Source organism: Balaenoptera borealis, assembly GCF_965194805.1.
Source record: "Balaenoptera borealis genome assembly, chromosome: 8".
Classification (NCBI taxonomy): domain Eukaryota; kingdom Metazoa; phylum Chordata; class Mammalia; order Artiodactyla; family Balaenopteridae; genus Balaenoptera; species Balaenoptera borealis.
In genome coordinates this window covers 120,962,936-120,976,778 of record NC_138865.1, presented here as the reverse complement: position 1 = coordinate 120,976,778, position 13,843 = coordinate 120,962,936, and the positions used below count along the sequence as shown (strand labels likewise).

General features: G+C 60.5%; 1 protein-coding gene across 5 annotated transcripts in view; it reads right to left on the bottom strand.

The window, feature by feature from the left end:
* Positions 1-10,573: 10,573 nt before the first annotated feature.
* KCNT1 (potassium sodium-activated channel subfamily T member 1) overlaps positions 10,574-13,843 on the bottom strand; it is a 69,530-nt gene continuing 66,260 nt past the window's right edge. For all 5 annotated transcript variants that reach the window (XM_082401815.1, XM_082401819.1, XM_082401818.1 and 2 more), the window contains 2 exons: positions 11,757-11,841; positions 10,574-11,644 (listed from right to left, as the gene is read on the bottom strand). In XM_082401815.1, the coding sequence (XP_082257941.1) occupies positions 11,524-11,644; positions 11,757-11,841 (206 nt within the window). In that variant the 3' untranslated portion in view covers positions 10,574-11,523. The remainder of the gene's footprint in view (positions 11,645-11,756; positions 11,842-13,843) is intronic.

Below are 13,843 nucleotides of genomic sequence, written 5' to 3'. Positions count from 1 at the left end.
TCTTTTTCACTCTGAGCATGTTTCTCTTACGCTGACAGTTCTTTTAGTGTTTTTATCATGTCATCACTCACCCGTCCTGATTCTTGCTTCTGGAAGAGCAGTAAGCGTGCGGTTCTCGGTTTAGATTGACCATTTTGTTGTGTCGCCTACTTAAAGACAATTATAAAGGGGTTATTTGCAGCTGTCTCGGAACTCCATGTCAGCGGAATGCTCTGGGTTCTCTCCACGGTGGTCCTGACAGTCACTAGTGCTTCTCCGGACCAGACGTTCCCGCCCGGCCTCCACACGGCACCGGAAGTCTGCCGACACCTGTGCAACTGACCAGCTGACCTGACTGCCGGAAGATTCTGGAGTCACATGTGTTAGTTTTGCACATATTTTCTTGGGAGTGTTACTTGAATCTATCTCAAACTGCAGAAAAAAACTACAGATCAGTGGAGAGAAACAGTTAAGACAAGTATACTGGTCATTGTAGATGAAAAGGTGAGGGGACCGTGTCCATGAGGGTGGAGGGAACGTGGTGCAGAAACGGCAGGGCCTTGCCCTCTCCCGGTTGGGTTTGTATATATCGGTAGCCAGCAGCTCTGTCTGTAAATAGGTAACGAAGCTGTGCGGTTTCTCCAGTGCTGAGTATTAAACAGTCCTGAGTGAACTTTCCTGTTACCGTGCCGTTCACACGTGTGCTTTATTTCTCACTGTATGTTTGATATGATATTATTATATTTATTTTGAGAAAGCACTACAGTGTAATAAAGTAATTGACTGACTTGCTTTGGATGGTCACGTTTGCCTGAGGCTGTCCTGACTCGCTCTGCTGGCCAGTGTGCCCAGCTCCTTGCTGCAGAGAAACTTCACGTGGTTTCTAGTTAACTAGCGTCCCTTTTATTAGAGAATCACATCCTTCTTCTAGAGAAGGGACGCCTTCCAACCTCTTCCTTTATGTGCTCAAGACGTGTGACAACGTCTCTGTCATTTTATAACACAGTCCTGTTGAAGTCAGCGGAATGTGATTGTTTTCAGTGAAGATTTAGAGGCACTCCCGGCCCAGTGCTGGAAATCTCGTTCCTTCCAAAGTTCTGGGTAAACTCTGGGTTTTCTGATGCAGTCAGTCAGCCTGTGGAGCGTTGTGAAGGTGGTTCGCATGTGGAGCGTTGTGCCCTTGGTTAAGCCAGTGAGGACCGGTGGCAGCTACGCCACCCCGGCCAGTGCTCGGGACGTGGGGACGGATGCCCCCCTCGGGCCCCCTGTGCTCGGGGACGTGGGGACGGATGCCCCCCTCGGGCCCCCTGTGCTCGGGGACGTGGGGACGGATGCCCCCCTCGGGCCCCCTGTGCGTCGCAGGGAGTTTCAGACGCAGGATTCCCTTTCGTGGTGGAGGTTTCCGTCCTCTCTGGCTTTGGTGGTGGTAAAGTCGTGAATTGCCTTGTAGGTCTGTCTGTAACTGTTTCGCCTTCCAGGGCACCTGCGTATTTGTGTCGTGTTCTTACGGTGGAGGGTTGTACGTCTTTCCTTGCTTCTCAGCACTCTGACCAGCCACCTGTCTACCCATTTAGCATTTAACTTGGTGAAGAAAGTGTTGCCCAAACGGTTGAGCACACGATGAGGCTCACGTGTGAGTCCTTGGTGGTGAGCTGGGGTCCCAGGAGCCTAAATCAAACTGCGGTGAGTGAGCCCCATATTTTACAGATATATGTGCAGATGTATTAACTTATCCCCACACGCGTGTGCGTGAGTGTGCGTACGTGGCGGGGGGCGGTTTGGACGCTCGCACACACCAGAGGCGGACTGTCTTTCCCGTGTGTCCTTTGACTTGACTTTGCACGTCACTCCAGAGCAGTGTCTGATCAGGCTGTTTGGACCCAAACTATGTTCTTTGCTCTGGCAAATTGAAAAATAGAATAATTCCAAGGTTATGTCTAGGTTATGCTTTTTTTGTGTGTGTTGTCTTCTTTTACTTATTATTTATTTTTGGCTGCACTGCGCAGCTTGTGGGATCTTAGTTCCCCGACCAGAGATCGAGCACGCGCCCCCTGCAGTGGAAGCGTGGAGTCCTAACCACTGGACCGCCAGGGAAGTCCCTAGGTTACACTTTTATTTCTTGAAACTGTTGTTCTTACTTGGGGGGAAAAGTACCTGAAATAAAATTTCCTCTTAAGATGAACTTGGACAGCCTTTCCTAACTGATGCTGACCTACTCTGTGAGATGCGGTTTGGCCTTTGAGAAGTGGGAGTGAGCGGCTTTAGGCAGCCCCCTCCCAGTTCGTGGCCCTAGTTTCTGGTGGGGGCTCTGCGTGTGGGGAAGATGGGCTGTGCTTCTGCGTCACGGTCACGGCCAAGTCCGCCGCGTTGGCGGGGAGCAGAACGCGTCCGGGTGGCATCCCGCCAGGCCGTCTCTTGCAGGGGTTGGGGGCACCTTGCTGTGGTCTGGAACCTTCTCCGGGCTGTCCCTGACGGCATCTCCGTGCGAAGGCCCGAGCTGTGGGGACCGTTTGAGATCTCGGGGGCAGAACTTGCCCTGGGAAGAAGCAAGGCTCCTCTGTCTCCCTGCCCCTCCCTGTGCTCATCTAGGAGGGGGTGATCTCCGCTCCTTACCTTGTTCTCTGTTCTTTAGAAAGAGCAAGTTACCGTATCCAAGTGATTTCCTAAATAGCAAGGAAAAGCCACTTACAGTGGGAATGAATAATTGAACAAAGCGTAGTAAAAATTATAGCCTGAACTCCACGTCGTCAAGCCCGGATGTAATTTATGAAGGATTTGTTTCACGGGAACCCTTTCTTGGCAGTGAGAATTTGGGGTCGCCGCTGGTGCAAAGAAATAGCGACAGCATAAAAACCGACTTTCCCATAAAAGTGAAGTCTAGGCTGGTGCCATTACGAAGGTCAGAAGCTAGCAATCTTGGCCTTGGAGTCACGTCTCTGGGCCTGTGTTTTCATTTGGTGACTGACTGTCTGGAACTGGGAACTCTGAGGTACCTTTACTCTGGGCCTCGGCTGCGCACACGCTCCACGTTTACAGTTTGAAATGCTGTGTGATGTGATGGGTTAAATCGACAAGCCTGCAGCTCCAAGGACCAGGCATTGAGATGGGGGCTCAGATGGCCTTGGACCATGCGTGCTCTTTGCTAATCCAGGTCAGGATCCTGTGATGGGAGTTTCTGAGCATCCAGAAGGCGTCAACAGCACTGCTAGGCAGGCTGAAGCATCAGGACTTGAATTTAAAGCGTTTGCTTGTTTTTTTTTTAAAGCAGTTATTTTCAGTTGAACTGATAAACCCCTCTAGTCTCCATTTTTGCAAGAAACAATTTGGTTTTTTGCCCTTTTAACTCTAGGTGGTGAGTTTTTTGTTGTTTTCATCACAGTACAACCCTTGCTCTTTTTTTTAAATTGAAGTAGAACGTACCTACAGAAAAGCAAACGGATCCCAAGTACATACAGAGCTTGATCAAATTTGACCAAGTGTTTATTCTCATTTTTTAAATGAGTGGTTCTCAGTATTTGTCACCAAAGTTCTCCCTAGAGTTTTTTGCTTCTAAAGTATGTTTATTAATGGTTACTTTGTCCGGTTTTCGTGGTAGGCGTGGAACTGCCGGTAGGAGTCGATCAGCTGGAGAAGCATCGTTGCAAGCCACCGTTTGCGGGGTGGAAAACACGTTGTTATCTTTGTGTGTTATTTCTTCACATCGGACTCCTGTTCGGCTCGCGAGTGCCCTGTGTTTTATGGGTGCTAAGATTCCTCATCCAAGGAGTGCTTGCTGCGTCAGATGGGCAGCCCTCCCGGGCGGGATCCACGGGGGTCAGGCATTAGGTGTCACCTGCTTAGGACGACGTGGCTGCTTTGGGAGGGTGTGCGTGAGGGGGAGGGTCGGGGGGAGATGACCAGCCAGGTGAGGGCACGTGGGGCGGGCACGGGGCTTCTTGGGGGCAGCGGGGGCGTCTCCCTTTATTTGTTCTCGGCCCTCGGACCATGTTGCTGGCACCAGCTGGACATTTGGTGAAAGTTGGTTAAACTTGCTGCCGGGTTGGAGCTGGGGGACACCAAGCCCTTGCTCTTGCACCTGGATGTGGAATGATCTTGCGGGACGTTTGCATCACAAATCCCGGGGACCCATGGGGCGTAGGGTGGGGCCCAGAGCCCAGTGACGGGGATGTGGAGGCCACTGCCCGGTCACACGTGGACTGGGGAACGGGACGGGGCCCGTCTCACCTGGAGCCCTGCTCACCGTCCGGTGCCAGGTGTGGTCCCATGGGAAGGGCAGGAGTGGACGGCCACCCTGAAGTCAGGCAGGATCATCTGTTAGAGACAGACCTACGGATGATTTGGGTGCCGGGACCGGGGCGTCTGGTCTGGCTTTCTGAGTGCCCAGGCCCTCGCGTACACACTGGCTCTGCAGACCTCGTTCTAGAAGCCCCGGGCAGGTGGCACCTCAGCTGCATAGAACTAGGTACAGGGGGAAGGCCTCGCCCGGGAACTTGGGGCAGGGGGAAGGGGGGTTTCACGCAGGGCAGGCAGCCCTCGGTGAGGGCAACCCCCCCGCCCCTGCCAGGCCTCCTGCTGCCCGGAACCCACCCTGCCCAAAGGCGCCGCCCTTGAGGAAACACTGGGTAGTGCTTCCTACTTGGAGATGCTTTCCTTGGACTAGAAATGGATCAAATGAACAAACAAGCCCTGCTCTCTGGACAATTCTGTTTTATGTTACTTTTGTTTATTTATAAAATAACATACTCCTTGAAAGCATCAAATGTGGCAAACAGTTGAGAATCACACCAGGGGAAGCTGAAGGCTGCCTGCCCCCGGTGCCAGTGCCCAGGGGGTCACCGCTGTCCACGCTTCCAGACCCTCCCGGGCATCCGCAGACTCGGACGTCACACACACGCGGGGCAGGTGGCGTCAGCAAGCGGCCCCTGGGTGCCCTGTCCTCGTGGAGCCTCTGAGACGGGTGACTAGGAGGACCCGTGTTTGCTGGTCTAAGATGTGCCACTGTTTTGTGCCACCAAGAAGGGGAAGTGCTGCCACGGAGACTGCGCCGTGTCGCTGATCGGGAGACGCCCCCGCCTCCGAGGTGTTCAGGTGTGCGTGGGCGCGGGGCAGAGGGCACATCTCAGGCGCGAGGAGGCTCAGGCAGGGGTGCTGTGCAAGGACACGCAGTAGAGTGACGCTTAAAACTAGGTTTCTCTGCATCAAAACCCGGCCAGAGACGCAGGGACAGAAAATCATGGTCCAGTTCCTGCTGGTGAATATAAAATACTCAAATGAACCCAGACTGAGACATTATGCTCAGCAGTGTTTGAATGGGCATAAAGATTCAACGTGAGAAAGTGTAATTTACGTTGAGTGTAAGAGGGAAACCACTTAAAAAAATGTTGATGACGTTCAATATGTATTATTCACGATGAAAAACGTTGCCAGTAGAATTCTCGTAATTTGGTAATACCCGCCAGAGACCTCCAGCGAGCCCCACACTTAACTGGGGACACTTGCAGTGTTTCACTGTTAAGTCAGGGTGGAGGCCGGTTTGCCTGTGGTCACAGTGAGTAGCCAGGGCTTTCCTGGACGTCTGAGCCGTTGTACTAAGACGGGGAAACAGGAGGTTTAAAGGGAGGAAAAGAAAAGCCCAAACCGTCTTTATTGGCAGAGATATGAAAGTCCTCCTAGAAAAGCACAGGAACAGGTGGTGAGCGTTAGAAGTGCAGCGACCAGCGTGCAAACTGAAGCGTTTCCAGACCCGCTCGTGACCAGCACGTGCACCGAGCAGGGCGGTCACGGGAAGTGAAGCCCACTGCTGACCCCTCGAACAGCCGCTTACGGTCACTTAGGGCGTCCTGGAGGTGTGACAAAGCCCGAGGTTCAAAGTCACCAGGTGCCGACCCCTCGCACCGGGTCTGCAGATGGGCCGCCACCCCACACACAATCCCCAGAGGACTCTCCATGGGGTGTCATCTGCTGATTCGGGGTTTGGCTCTGGGGACCCAGGACAAGGAGCCCTGACTCGGGTGCCTGCCGTCGCCCTGTCGTGTGGGCTTGGGAGGGGCTGGGCCCCAGCGGGTGAGCAGGGCCACGTGCCTCCACGCGGGGTGCAGCCCCGCTGGGGGTGGCGTGGCTGGGAGTCCGTCCTGCGCGACTGAGCCCACGAGCCCTGGGGTCTCAGGGCAGGTCGGGGGGTGCGGGGCTCTGCTCGGGCCGGCACGGTGGGTGCACGGCGGGCTCACGCGGAAGCCCACGGCTGTCCTGCTGGTGTCACTGGGTGTCCCCTGACATGAGGGTGAGGCATCTTCTCAGATGTCTACAGAGCAAATTCATGCTTCCCTTTCTGGGAGATTCCTGGTCCTTTCCTTTGCCCACTTTCAATTGGGCTTCTTTAACTGGGTGGTTCTTTTTCTTACGGATTCATAGAAGATTTTTAAATAATCTAGACAGGATTCTTTCATTATGGGAGCAGCATATATGCCAAAGCGTGGCCTTTTTTTTTTTTTTTTTTTTTAACTGTTGGTGTTTGGAATATAACCCCTTCTCTTAGTGTTATTTATTTATTTATTTATTTTTGGCTGTGTTGGGTCTTCGTTGCTGTGCGCGGACTTTCTCTAGTTGCGGCGAGCAGGGGCTACTCTTCATTGCGGTGCGCGGGCTTCTCATTGCGGTGGCTTCTCTCGTTGCGGAGCACGGGCTGTAGGTGTGCGGGCTTCAGTAGTAGTGGCAGGTGGGCTCAGTAGTTGTGGCTCACGGGCTCTAGAGCACAGGCTCAGTAGTTGTGACGCACGGGCTTAGTTGCTCTGCGGCATGTGGGATCTTCCCGGACCAGGGCTCGAACCCGTGTCCCCTGCATTGGCAGGCGGATTCTTAACCACTGCGCCACCAGGGAAGCCCCTCTTAGTGTTTTTAATTGGCGTTTCCCTGGTTACAGATGAGTAGAGCATATTTCCATCTCTTTGTTGGTCTTTTTGATTTTCTTCTTTTGTGAAACGTCTCTTCAAGTTGTTTGCCTATTGTCCTGCTGGGTCCTCTGTCTTTTTCTAAACAATATACAGAAGATAAGTTTTTGAAACATATTTATGTTATCTTCTGTATGTTATCTTACCCGTTCAGCGCTTCTTCACTCTCTTTTTGGTGTTGTGATAAGCAGCGTTTCTAAAGACTTATTTGGTTCCCCGTCCAGCCTCAGTGAGGACCCAGGCTCAGCACCAGCTCTTGGGGGAGGCCCTGGGGGAGGAGTTCCCCTGGGAAGACCCCCGAACCCCGCTGTGCAGCAGGGCAGCCGGGAAGCAGCCACAGGGATTGCCTCAGAGCCAAGGTGGGCATTGAGCTCCCCATGGCCCCCCTCCGTCCAGACTCTTGGAGCTGCTGGCCTGAAGGGCCAGCCCCGAGATGGTCAGGAGGTGGGGCTGTGGCAGATGCCCAGAGCGAGTGTGGAGCCCCTGGCGCCCCGGGGGCTGTGGCCCGGGGCCCTGGGACGGTGCGGGGCAGCAGGAAGGCGGCCTGGCTGAGCCGTCCTCCCCAGCAGGACCCCAGAGGGACCCTGGAGGTGTGGTGCTTGGCTTCGAGGACCCCCGCCTCGGGGCCAGGTTCCCTGAACACCTTCCAGGACCCTCCCCCCTGACGAGGAGCCGCTCTGAGGTGACAGGGGTCCCAGCCAGAGAAGGGACCTGCAGGGGCCGGGGGGGTCTCCCTGCAGGTGACCAGGGCCAGGGTGGAGGTCCGCTGTGAGCCCGCGTTGTTAGCTTGGGCCTCAGTCACGCGGAACTTGGGGGAGGCTGGTGTGGAGTAGCCCTGGGTAGAGGTGCTTTTTCTATCCAGACTCATCTCGCACCCCTCGCCCGCCGTACCACAATCTCCTAAAGGATGAGACTCAAGCCTGAGGGTCCCCTCCCTGGTGGGCCCACAGTGGGACCGGGTACGGTCTGCGGCCTCAGAGCCCCAAGCCTGCCTGGGGATGGCGGGGAGGCAGGTCTCAGCCCACGGCGTGATGCTGCACCTGCTGCCCAAGTCCCCGTGAGAGGGGACAGGCCCTGGGGTGACAGGGACCCCACAGCCAGCCCAGGCAGGGGTCTTAGAGTGCCACGACGAGACCCTCAGGGGTGGACACAGGCTCCCTGCACTGCCCCCCCATTCCACATGCTCACACCGCATCCCCGGTGCAAACCTCGTGCCCCTGAACCTCCACCTCCTGGCTGCCCGGCCCCCGAGGCTGCCCAGGTGCCCAAGAGGAGGGCGAGGCAGAGTCCTGACCGAGGCCCCTCCCTGAAGGACGGATGGTCTGCTGCTTCTCCATCTTCCAGGCAGCGGCCTGAGTTCAGGACCTGGGAGAGAAGCTGTCTGGCCCTGACAGGCGGGGCCTCGGGCCTGCTGGGAACTCACAGCCACAGTCAGGTCCCTGATGGAGGCCGCGCTGCCAGGAAGGGTGTCTCCCTGGAGAAAGGAAGGTGCAGCCAAGCCTGGACCACACTTCCAGGTCCAGCGGGCCTCGTGGAGCCTGCAGTGATGTGCCAGGCTGGGGGCCAGGAGGTCCCCCTGCTGCAGAAGGGCTGCAGAGGGTGTGGGTCAGTGCCATGTGCCCTCCCCCCGCGCCCCCAGGCAGGCCCTTGAGGGTACCTGGAGGTGCCCATGCAGGGTGCCCGGGGTATGGAGGACCTGATGGTCATTCCCAGCTCTGCGCTCTGTGACCAGGGCCATGGGACGTGCTGCAGACTGTCTCGGACAGTCCCGCCTGGAGGGCCTGCTCTGGGCATCCCTGAGTTCCCCAAGACCACCCTGCTAGGCCCCCAAGCTCCTGCTGATATCACTGAGGACGAAGGTGGCTCTGGCCGTCTGGCCGCCCCTGGGGGCCTGGAATGCCGGGGGTGCTCCCCCAGCCCCTGCCCCTGGAGGCCCCAGCCGAGCCCCCCAAGCCCCAGTAGGGCGGGGCTGCCTTCAGGGCGGGCGGACTAAGGTCCTGGACGGCAGACCCCGGGACGCGGCCCTGCCCGGGACGCAGGAAGCCGTAGCTCTCCAATCTCACAGGAAAATGCTGCGACTCTTCTGAGACCCACCCATCAGGGCACACAGCTACCCCCAAAAGGAAGAGGCACCTCTGAGACCACTGGGTGTGGACTGGGGTCGAGATGAGGTCCGAGAGCGTCGTGGGGTGCCCGCCTTGTGGTCCCGCGGAGGCCGAACACTCCTCCGCGGGGCGTGGGGCGGGCCGGCGCCGTCCCGAGGCGGGGCCCCCTTCCTCTCTTGACGGGTGGGTGTGGGCGGAGGGCTGTGCCGTGCGCGCCCTGGCCTTTGTCCCTCCCTCCCTTGTCCTGCCTCCTCTGGCTGCAGTCAGCATCTGCTGTGGTCCCACCTCCTTCCGTCCCCCAGATGCCAGTCGCGCTTTGCGAGACTCTGGGTGGCTGCCCCGAGCCGGGCGCCCACTCGCACCTGCTGCCCGTCTGCCTGTGAACGCTCGGTTCCGGGGTGGGGCGAGCGGGCACCTTAAGCCGGTGTTCCCAGGCCCTGCGCCCCTGACCAGCCGGAATGGCCAGCACGCTGCTGGCGTTACTGTTTTGAGCAGCTTTCTATGGGAATAAAAAACCCAGAGGTTTTTCTCTGATTGGGTTATGTTTGAAAAACTTGGCAAAACATTGAGAAATGTTCTCCACTCGCCCGGTCAGGGCGCCTGGATGCAGGTCTCCAGCCTCCGCGGGGCCCTCTGTGTGCACTTGGCGGTGGGTGTGAGTGTGCATCCCGGTCTGGAGATGAACCCCACTTCTCACCGCCTGCCTGTGCACCCCACACTCAAGTCAGGCAACTCCCGAGGATCCGCGTCGGATGCCATCTTCCCCCTGTGGGGTTCCAGGGGCTGCAGCCCCACCTGGTTGGAGCCCCCGGTCCAGCGGCCAAGCAGGGTCCCCTCCCCTCAGGGAGTTGGAGCATGGGTGCCAGGAGAGGCGGTGGGTGCAGGAGAGGACGCTCGCTGGCAGGACCCTGGGAGCCACGGACCCCGCTGGGACGGGCCCTGGCCCCAGAGGCCACCCTACCCCACGCTGGCGGCCTGTCGCTCCATCAAGGGCCCTGGGGTTTCCCAAGCCCGGTCAGTGCCCTTCCTGACCGCCCACAGCCCGCACCATCCCCTGGGCACGTAGACGCTCTCTGGGCGGGAGGGAGCGTCCCGGGCGGCCAGCGTGGGGGAGAGGAGCCGCACGCGTGTCCCTCCCTCAGGGCAGGCCCCTCCAGCAGCTGTGTGGTCCCGCCCCCCCCAGGGGGCTGTGATGGCTCCTCCTCCGCCAGCCTCTGGGAGTGCTCTGTGGGAGCGGAGCCCCGCCCCAAGACAGACCCGGCTGCCTTGTGCTGGCGAGGGGCACACACCCCTCCTGGGCACGGCCGGGCTCCAGGGCCGGGCAGCTCGCCAGGGAGCGCTCCGGGACCCCGTCCCCGCCGCCACCTGAGTTGCTTCCTGCTTTTGGAGAAGGCTCGGGCCAGCAGCATCTCCTTGGGGTAGGGGCTTCCCTGTGGGGTCCGGTGGGTTGGGGACCAGAGCAAGTGGTGAAACTGGGTGGCCGGGGCAGGCCCAGGCCCAGGCCCAGAGCTTGAAGCCACGGAGGGGAGGCCTCACGAGCAATCCTCTTGTCTGCAGGATGCATCCATTTAATAGAAGTTTCCAGCACTGAGCGTGCAAAACCTGTCAGAAACAGTCACACAGGAACCGCGGTGGTGCCCCGAGTCCCTCCCTCATAAGGAGAAATCTCCCTCGCCGAGGCCTGGGCCAGTAGCCCAGCGGCTGAATTGTGCTTCAGGTCTGGTGTTAAAAGGAGGTCAGATGGCGCGGCTGCGAAAGTTCAGCGTAAAAACAGAGGAAAAGGCCGTCATCTGATTTTCTTCCACAAAGTCAAGGGCCGCGGGAGCCCCGGTGACTCGCAGGGCCGCTGTGGGGTCTCACAGCAGCCCCGCCTCCCTCCTAACGAGCCCAGGCTGCCGGCACCTCTCCAGAGCCCGCCCCGCCCCTGCCAAGGGCTCGCCTGCGCTGCAGACCCTCTTGCTTTCCATTTCCTTCTCGAAAAGGCTCCCTTCGCTTGCCTGCCTCAGCGGCCCGACTCTGGGCCAGACCCTCACAAGTGAGACCACAGGGGACCCACAGGGCAGACAAGGGTGGCCCACGGCCCCGTGGCTTGGCTGAGAGCGGTGGGCAAGGCCCAGGAATCAATACCAGCCGTGGCCGTGGAAACGGGCAGTTCAGGGGCTGCAGTGTGCTCTCCTGCTCCGGTGCGAGCCCCCGGCCCGGGCCTCTGCGGTCCGGCCCGGCTCCTGTCGCTGCACTGCGGCCAGACCCGGTCACGAGTTGCGGTGCGTTTGTGCGAAGGGCCAGGGATTGTATAGATTTGTAAAAATAGGTTAAAAAGGCTTCCCACCAGCGCCTGGCAGTGCCCGGGGCAGCCTCGGCCCTCACCGGGTCCAGTCCCGGGAGCAGCTCTGGGCTGGGCGGCAGGCGGGGGTCGGGGCCCTGCGCTCATGCATCACGCGGCTCACGGACCCTGGCAGGACGAGGTCAGCCCGGAGGGCTCCACACGGTGCTCAGAACTGCGTCTCGTCCCGCGTCTCGGGGCTGCAGGAAGCCAGCTTGTTGCCGCAGCTGCTCTTCCGGCTCTGGGAGCTGCTGGCCACGTGGGCCAGAGGGTCGGAGCGGATGAGATACCTGCGGGGAGGGCGGGAGGTCCCTGATGTCGCCCTGCGCCTGGGAGGCTGGGCTGGACGCCCACGCGTCAGATGGGCAGGTGTCTGCACTTGCCCGGGGACCCGGTACTCACACGATGTCGTTGGGCTCCAGCCGCGTGTCCGGTGGGGGGTTGATGAGCACATAGGACAGGGTGTTCTGGTGGTCGTTCATCTCGTCTGCGGAGACAGGGCCCAGTGCGGTCACCTCTCAGCCCCCCCCACCTCCGCTCTGGGGGGCCCCGAGGAGCTGGCGGCTCTGCTCCAGCTGCAGAACCCTCCCGGCCCTTCAGCCGTCCTGCCTGAGCCCTCGTCCTGGCGAGCCCAGCGGGGCCGGTCCTCCCTGACCGACGCTGGCCTCGGCCCCCGCGCGCACGGGCATGGGGGCGGCCACGAGGGCAGCGGGCGCTGAGTCATCAGCATCTTAGGATGCGCTGGCCCTGAACACGGAGCACACCTGTGCACACCGACACGTGTGCACACACCCACACACCCGCACTCACACCTAGTGCAGCCCTCAGACTCACTCCCTCCCCCGCCCCCCAGCGCCCTGCATCCCCACCCCATACAGGCCACCCCTGACCCCCTCCTCAACCCTCCACTTTGGACTTGGCCTCTCTTTCCCAAGACCTGCTCCCGGGGCACCAGCCCAGGGTCCGCCCAGCTCAGTCTTCCAGAGGGGCCCTTGGCACACTCGGGGTCCGAGCTGCCCGTCATAGAGACAGCCTGGTGTCCCGCTCACGGGGTGGCTGTGGATTCTGGAGGAACCCTGCTCACCTCACAGGTGCCTCTCCGGCCAGATACAGGGACAGGGCTGGCCACTGTCTGGCAGTGACCCCAAGCTCACTGGCAGGAAACGAATGGCTGGCGGCCTCAGTTTACCCATCTGGTGATGCCTAAAGGTGCCTCCTGACCCAGGACCCGGCATCAAGGGGACGGCCCTCCAGGGGGACCAGGCCCTGGGTGGCCTCTGCCCCCAGCCCCTCCCGTTCCCTTCTCTCGGCACCGTCCCTCCCGTTCGGTCCACTGAGGGGCGGGATTCTCTGCGAAGCTGGGGCAGCTGCCCGCTGACTAGCCGGGCGGGCGGGGGGCTACAGCTCGCGCCTCTGAACTGACGAGTTCAGGGCCGCATCTGGCGGTGCATTCGGGACCCGCACGGCGGCAGGCGGAGCGCGGCGTGCTTCCTGGGGAGAGGTCGGGGCACAGGCTGGGACCCGGGAGCTGACGGGCTTGCGCAGACCTTGACGGGCATCAGCTGGTGCCAACCTCGCGTCCACGCCGGGAAGGGGACAGCCTGACCCCCTCTCCCGCCCCCCGCGCGGGCTCACGAGCCACGTTGGCTCACGCTGGAGGCTGCGTGCCTCCAGGGTGGGCAGCACGGAGCCGGGCAGTGGGGGCAGCGAGTGGCGCAGGTGGGAGCGGGGAGGCTCCCGAAGGCTCTCAGGGACCCCGCACCCCTGACCACAGGCAGGGCGGCTCCACGGGGACAGGCGCACGGTCAGAACAAGGAAACGGAGAGGCCGGTGCCGGGCCAGGCCCCGCCCCTCTGTGTGGCCGGGGAGAGGGGGAGCCGCGCCTGCCTCGCTGGGCCCTCCCCTCCGGCCTGGACCCTGCTTCGCCCCCGGGGGGCACGGATCACGGGCGTTCCCGGCCCGAGGCAGGCCCAGCTCCGTGCTTACGGGGGCCCGGCTGTGGCGCCCGGGGCTGGGTGTGCTCGGTCGCGAGGCCCAGACCCCGACTTCCCTGGGACGGGGCAGCCTCGCCGTGCCTGCTGTGCTCTGGTGAGGGCCTGGGGTGCGGCCGGGGGCTGGCGATGGCACTCCTGGCCAGTGACCAAGGGCAGTGCTGCTGTGATCCCCCTTGCACCCCCTACCTGGCACCGCAAGCCTCTGTGCGGGCCCACCTCCTTCAGCCCGCAGACCAGGCGCCCGGCCCGGCCCTGGGCGTCCACGCGTTCCTCTGGAGCCCCACCCTGACCACAGCCTCACTCTCCTCCGTGCACTTGGGTCACCCCTAACCCCAGGGGGCCGGGGCGTGCGGGCTCTGAGCTTCCCGGGATCGTGAGGAACCCCCAGGGAGCGAAGGGGCCTCGGCAGTGAGGCCTGGGGCCTGGACTCTGCTCTGACCTCTGCTGGGGTCTGGGGGCACGTCTGGGGGCCGTGGGGTGTCTTCTTGGAAGACA